This window comes from Cardiocondyla obscurior, linkage group LG01, assembly GCF_019399895.1.
Source record: "Cardiocondyla obscurior isolate alpha-2009 linkage group LG01, Cobs3.1, whole genome shotgun sequence".
Classification (NCBI taxonomy): Eukaryota; Metazoa; Arthropoda; class Insecta; order Hymenoptera; family Formicidae; genus Cardiocondyla; species Cardiocondyla obscurior.
Window position 1 is genome coordinate 7,206,499 of NC_091864.1, and position 6,604 is coordinate 7,213,102.

Sequence of the window (6,604 nt, forward strand, 5' to 3'; positions counted from 1 at the left end):
CTGGCGCCTCGACGCGTCGCGAGCGCGGTCACGTGACCGCCGCGAGACGCCCGGAGTCCCCGCCGTGGGTCTGCGGTGTCGCCAGGCCAGCCATTTTGGTACGTTAACATGGCGTCGCCGCCGGAGATTAATATGGCGTCCTCGGACATAATAACTGAAGTGGAGATTCAACCGGACATCCAGGAGGTCGAGATAGAGGCGATACCGGTGGAGATACCGTGCGAGACCGTGGAGACGACGATCGAGAGCGAGGACGGGCAGCCGATGATAGCCCTGCAGCCGTTGCCGGAGCCGGGCCGCGAGGAAATCATACTGCAGACGCAAGAGGAGATCGTCGGCGCGGATCCGCTCAGCGTGTACGACCAGATCCCGGTGCCGGACAACGACATTTATGTCGAGTCCAGCCCCGGGCCGTCGCGCAAAGCCGCAAAGAAAGCTCGTAAAAGCGGTGCCGCGCGTTTTCGTGCCTCCGACCACGCAATATTCGGCGAGATGGCCACCGAGACCAAGACTAGGAAGTGGGAACAGAAGCAGGTGCAGATCAAGACGCTCGAAGGCGAATTCTCGGTAACCATGTGGGCGTCCGGAACCGACGACGGTGAGTCTACGGACACGCGGCACGACTTCCTAATTTTTTTCCCCTATCTTTCTTTCTTTCTCTATCTACCTATACATATATATATACGTGTATATAATATATATACATATATATATATATCTTTCTATCTGTCTTTTTCTCTCACGCTGTCTCTCTCTCTTTCTGTTTCTGGCATCTTTTCCCGTAGCTCTCCGCCTCGGTCTCTTTTCTCTTTCCCCTTTTGCTTTCTTTGCTCCATTCTATCGCTCGCCCTTCGCCCAAAGGATGGTTCTTTCTTCCTCCCCTATCCCCCGTCTCTTTCTTTCTTTCTTTCTCCCCTCGTTCCTCATGAATCCGTGTCCTCTCCACGCATACGGGCGGGTACGCACTTCCGGTCGCGATGCCCGGATCGATACTGCGTCGCGGCAAAGAGGCGCGCGATCGTTCTCGCGTGTGAAATCGGCGACCTGGACTGGCCGCGCCGACATGGCCCGGCTTGACAGGCGGCCGCGTTGTTTATTTTGATCGCGCGAACGCCATTGTGCTTGGCCCCCACGGGGGCAGCCATATTTCGAAAATGGCCTCTTTTTACGCGGCGGATCGCCCGCCCGTTCGCCGCCGTGGCAAATGGCGGCGGCCGACGTCCCGTCGCTCGGCGAGCCTGCCCGCCGTCGTTCCGTCGCGTGCCGCGGCCCATCGCGACCACCCGGGGGCGAAAGGGGGAGAGGAAAAGGGCCCGGGGGCGTCGGCCGATACCTAGGCTGCTCCCTTAATCGCGTGAGAAAAAGAAAAGCCTCGTCGGCAATCCCGATAGTCCAAAGCGCACAAAACAAGTCCAGACGACGCGTTGGAGCGACTTCTGACGTCACGAATAGGTCCATGCTGCACTGCGAGTCTCATGTACCGGGTGAGCTGATCCGCGATCGATGCCAGGTCGATTCCACCTACCGCACATGATTTGAAAACAAGTCGCATTTTCGAAAACTAGCCCTGAGGATTCGCGATTAACACCGCGAAGGGCGCGAGGGATGATTCTAGGACGCGATGATAAGAGGTACCCTTTCTTCATACATGTTCCTTCTATCCTATACTTGAATTATAACTTTTTTCCCTTCCCCCTTTTTTTTTTTTAAGATTGCAATGGAGAAAATAATGCCAAATTTAATTGAATGTATTTTCTAATTTGAGAAATTTAATATTTAATTAAAAAGCAAAATTAGAGACAGAGTATTGGTAGTTTAATTGTCTTGTTTGTGAAGAATGCTAAACAGGATTAAATCTCCTGGCTTTATCTTGATCTTAAAGTGTCATAATTAAATTTAATTGACATTGTATTTTATTGCAATTTTATTATAAATTAAATTTAAAAAAAAGGGGGGAGGGTTTCTCTAACAATCCCGTTTGCTTTTTCTCTCTCCACTCATGACTCTCGTAAGACAACTAATTTACAAACTGTATGACATATCGAATCATATATCATACAGTTAGCAAAATGTTGAAAAATTACCGTAGCGTTTTTGGGACAGCTCTCCGTTTATTGCTGTTAAAGGTAACATCCTATTAGCGCCTGACCTGGATGTGGATGTTCCAGATGAAGGTTCGAATCCAGAACCGGATCCTGACTACACGGAATACATGACGGGCAAGACCAATGCCAAGTTCAATTCGAACAGCTCCGTGTCGGACGGCATGCCCGGCTTGGATCTGTCGGATCCGAAGCAGCTCGCTGAGTTCGCGCGACCCGGCCACAAGCTGAAGGTGCGCAAGCCACCGGTGATGGACGGCGTCGAGCGAACGATCGCCTGCCCTCACAAGGGTTGCACGAAGATGTTCCGCGATAACAGTGCGATGCGCAAGCACTTGCACACGCATGGGCCGCGGGTCCACGTGTGCGCGGAATGCGGCAAGGCGTTCGTCGAAAGCTCGAAGCTTAAGCGGCACCAGCTGGTGCACACGGGCGAGAAACCGTTCCAGTGCACCTTCGAGGGATGCGGCAAGAGGTTTAGTCTCGATTTCAATCTACGCACCCACGTGAGAATCCATACCGGCGACCGGCCATATGTATGTCCCTTCGACGGATGCAGTAAAAAGTTTGCACAATCGACAAACCTCAAGTCGCATATATTAACTCATGCGAAGGCCAAGTAAGTATCGCTTCCTATTTTTTTATTTCTTTTTTTATTTAGATTCTAAAAGAATTGTTTGCTCGTAGCCATGTAAGAAGAACGAGTTGACGAACCTTACTGACACTCGCCTTTTTATGTTATTTCAGATCACGGAATGCAATTGGGAGACAAGTACAACAAATTCAACTCACACAGCCTCAATTTGTTCAGGTTGAAGTCGCAGATGTGGACAATCAACAGTTCATCGTCTACGCCGATTAGCCCCCCTAAACGTTGATCTCGTATAACTCCCACAGAACACTACTACTAAAGTATCGTAACCATTAATTATTAATCTAAATAATGTAAATATTTTTACGGCGCGTACAAGTGATGTCATAACACATGACATGGGCAGTCAACTAGCTGTCTTAAGAGAATTAATGAAAGAATAATACCTCCGTGCTTAGATACGAATCACTTGAGAAATGTCTGGAGCACCATATTACCGTAAATCATGAGAGGGCAAATAAAGTTAATCAAGATTTAAACGAAGAAAAATAAAAAAAAAAGAAAAAAGAAAAGAAAAAAAAACCAGTTATGTACCTTTTAAGATACTGCAAGCTAGACTGTGTCGCGTACTGCTCAATTTCTTGTTCTATCAAGAGAAATCGAGTGCGCTTACATAAAACACATACATATACACACCACACATATACACGAGACTGTATATATATAAATATATATAAGTACAATTAAAATATTGTATACAGTATATTTTGGAGAAATTCAGATGGGAATAAAACCACGAAGATGCATCTTTTTCCGTCGGACTCAATTGTATCTTGGTAATATATGACTTTTACACTGTATAATGCTGTTGATAGTTAAAGATAAATGATGAAGAGAGGAGAGAAGTTACGCCATGTGTAACGTATATTACGAAATCCGTGAATGTCACGTAAATTTTGTGCTTCGGTAGTTCTTTTTCTTTTTTTCGTTTACATCGAGGGATGCATAAATTTCGGAAGGGGTGTTTGACGGATAAAGAGAATAGCGGAGAGAAAATTTGTACAAATAAAAAATTTATGTCGAAATATCGCTGCTGCATCCCGATGTGATATTTGCGATAACGTTGCGACGCTGCATGTGCATCGGCTTGGAAACGACCCTGGCGATACTTGAAATTTCGAGTAAGAAGCAATATAGCCATGGATAGATTTAATATTGAATTAGAATAAAATGTTTACTACGTGCATCTCTCTCATTACGTCACTGATCATAATTATTCGTACATCATAATTTTATACGCGCGATGTAAACATGTTTACGACATAAGGACACGTATGCATCACTCAGAATTAAATTAGACGAACTTTGGATAATTTGTTTAAATCCTGTAAAGTATATATTCTTTCATAAAAAAGAAAAAAAAACAAAGATTTTACTTTGCAGCTGTACATAATTCTTGTAGCTGTGCCCATATTCTTACACTATTTTTTCTTCTTTTTTAATATAAATAAGAGAAAAGAAAATCATTGATTAAAAAAAAAAATTGTTTGACGTTTAGACGATTATTTCATAATCAATAAATTTAATTTGTATTAACTTGTTAATTATCGTAAGTAGCTGAAATTGTACTTTTTTCAAGGGTTTTTTTTTTTACATATATATATATAGAAATTATACGATTTTTAATATACAGTTTATGTTTTATTATATTAACAAAAATTGTAAGAAAGTAAAAATATGATGGAAACATAATTTAAGTGTGGATATAAAATACAGGTAATTATTCAGCAGGGTATCACTACCTGTTTTATGAAAGAAAACAAAAAAAAAAATTCAGTAACGATGTGTGTATGACTATATCGATGCTGTGTTCGCAGAGGATATCGTCGGAGAGCATATATGAATTTTTTTTGTTATATTCATAAACGTGTTCACTAGCCCATGCATCGTTTTTCACGGTATATGTTTAAGTTCGATAATTTATATGAAAATATAACATGAAATAAAAAATATATATATTTCTATGCTTATATTTTATTTGTATCTCATTTTTTTCACTGCACGGAAACATTTTTTTTTTTTTTTTTCTCAATACTTCAGGACTGCTAAGTTATTAATAAAACTCGTGACATAAAATTGAGGAACACTAATTCTATTGATTACATATATAAATATAAGACAATTTTATTCCGTTTGGAACACATAAGATAGTTCGCGTAAAGTATGTCCGTTTACCTTAGCTTGCTCGGAACGTGTATCCGTGCAAACTTCGTTATAATTAATATCTTCCAGATCGGCCGTCCCTACCTTTGTCGTCCCTTTTTCGGCGATCTTTGGATCTCGAGCGCCTGTCGCGTGATCGCGACCTGCGTTTGCGATCACGGCCGCGTGAACGCGAGCGTGATCTTGATCGTCCTCTACCGCTCTTCTTGCGGCTGTATAAATAGCGGCGCAGCTCGCGCGAGATAGGCTTGAGATGCATAAAATTGCAGAATCCAGAACGCGTGCATTCTCTGAAATGATAAAGTAGCAAAAAAACATATAAGATTATCGATTTCACTATTTAATATTAGATATGTGCGGGGCCAAATATGCATGATGTCCTTAATGTTAAATTACCCCATTTCGTATTGACGACAGCAAGCTTCTCTGAAATCGGTTACCGGCGAGAGTTCAGCATAAACTGGTCTACCACCGAACCAACGATTATTTAAATCGTTCACAGCTCTCTCGGCGTCTTCCTCTCTGCGAAATTTAATGTAGACGTTTCCTACCAAGTGGTCGCCGAGATTGTCGCATACATTCATCTCCTCGATCTCGCCGTACTTATCCTCGCATTCCACAAAGACGTCCTCGAAGAAGTTGTCATAATGCTCCTGCATTTCCTCATCCGACACGTTTGCAACCACTAAAACAAAGTAATCAATTGTTAATGAATTGATAAAAACAACTGTAATTATAAAATTGTAATGTTATTTACAATGGGAACCATCTGCACTTTTGGCCGAGTTCTGGGGATTTACATAGAGGTTTTGCAGCAAGCAGGTCTGAAAAAAGAATATATACAATTTAAATATAAAACATTCAAGAAAAATATTATAACAAGTTATTTATTTTTGGAATACATAACAAATATTTCTTATAATAGTTATAGCAAAAGAATAATTAAACATTTCCTCGTCGCTGAACTGTTAATAGGCAAAAAGATATCAATTAAGCAAGCTTGAAGTAAAATTACACAATCAATTATTTCACACGTACCTGGCTGAACGTGGGTTTGTTATGAATGCGTGAGCATCGATCGCCGTGGCGGCAGGCTCCGATTTTAAAGTAAAAGGAGCAGTTCACTCTGAAAACAAAGTAAGAAAATGTGAGGTTAGGATAACAGTTAGTCTCGTACCTTTCTTCCCATTTACGAATTAAAATGACTCCGTCTTACTTGTCCTTTTCGGTGCCGAAGATAGACGCCAGATATTCCGCCATGGTTTACGTTTCCTCCGGTACGAAGTTATTCCAACGAGTTGTTGTCAACTCGCTTAAAAATCATCAAAACCGATCGTGCATCACGCGCCGAGCGACGTGAAAATGGCGGCGTAGACGACAATCGGAGTAATCGAACTCGGCCGGCCATTCGAGTCCGTGCGTGCCGTGAACCTGGCGAATTTCCCAGGAACTAACGTAACTTGTTTCCGAGAAACACCCGCTACGAGCCCGCCACCGGAGCGTTTCCGACCCCAATTTTCGTTCCGGCGGGTAACGAATTCCTTTCTTCATAAGTCGCGAATGTCGCTGAACCGCAGATTTAATCACGATCACTAGTATCTATCTCTTATTTCGTATTTACACATCGTACGCAACGTTCGTCGTTCTTACAAGAGTCTTGCACGTGAGTTCGGCTCGTAAACCCGTT

At 42.7% G+C, this 6,604-nt stretch overlaps 2 protein-coding genes across 3 annotated transcripts; one reads left to right on the forward strand and one right to left on the reverse strand.

Annotated features, from left to right (window-relative positions):
- Nucleotides 1–93: 93 nt before the first annotated feature.
- Nucleotides 94–3,295, forward strand: LOC139113372 (transcriptional repressor protein YY1). 2 transcript variants are annotated; one of them, XM_070674506.1, is made up of 3 exons: nt 94–598; nt 2,127–2,721; nt 2,850–3,295. In XM_070674506.1, exons 1-3 carry the CDS (start codon nt 109–111, stop codon nt 2,962–2,964), a joined length of 1,200 nt encoding a protein of 399 aa, XP_070530607.1. In that variant the 5' UTR covers nt 94–108; the 3' UTR covers nt 2,965–3,295. The 2 variants fall into 2 exon arrangements, with proteins under 2 accessions (XP_070530607.1, XP_070530615.1); XM_070674514.1 differs by having other exon boundaries at nt 2,169–2,721.
- Nucleotides 3,296–4,365: 1,070 nt separating this feature from the next.
- Nucleotides 4,366–6,297, reverse strand: U2af38 (U2 small nuclear riboprotein auxiliary factor 38). Its single transcript, XM_070674632.1, has 5 exons — nt 6,134–6,297; nt 5,956–6,043; nt 5,675–5,741; nt 5,314–5,602; nt 4,366–5,207 (listed from the first exon to the last, which is right to left on the reverse strand). Exons 1-5 carry the CDS (start codon nt 6,175–6,177, stop codon nt 4,973–4,975), a joined length of 723 nt encoding a protein of 240 aa, XP_070530733.1. The 5' UTR covers nt 6,178–6,297; the 3' UTR covers nt 4,366–4,972.
- Nucleotides 6,298–6,604: the final 307 nt, after the last annotated feature.

What these genes read in the sequence shown, in the direction of transcription:
- LOC139113372 (XM_070674506.1), top strand. Translation starts at nt 109, where the DNA reads ATGGCGTCGCCGCCGGAGATTAATATGGCGTCCTCGGACATAATAACT. An exon ending in GGCGTCCGGAACCGACGACG is followed by an intron (nt 599 to 2,126) that starts GTGAGTCTACGG and finishes TTGCTGTTAAAG; the next exon opens with GTAACATCCTATTAGCGCCT. An exon ending in TTAACTCATGCGAAGGCCAA is followed by an intron (nt 2,722 to 2,849) that starts GTAAGTATCGCT and finishes ATGTTATTTCAG; the next exon opens with ATCACGGAATGCAATTGGGA.
- U2af38 (XM_070674632.1), bottom strand. Translation starts at nt 6,177, where the DNA reads ATGGCGGAATATCTGGCGTCTATCTTCGGCACCGAAAAGGACAA. An exon ending in ACAAACCCACGTTCAGCCAG is followed by an intron (nt 5,742 to 5,955) that starts GTACGTGTGAAA and finishes TTCTTTTTTCAG; the next exon opens with ACCTGCTTGCTGCAAAACCT. An exon ending in AAGTGCAGATGGTTCCCATT is followed by an intron (nt 5,603 to 5,674) that starts GTAAATAACATT and finishes ACTTTGTTTTAG; the next exon opens with TGGTTGCAAACGTGTCGGAT.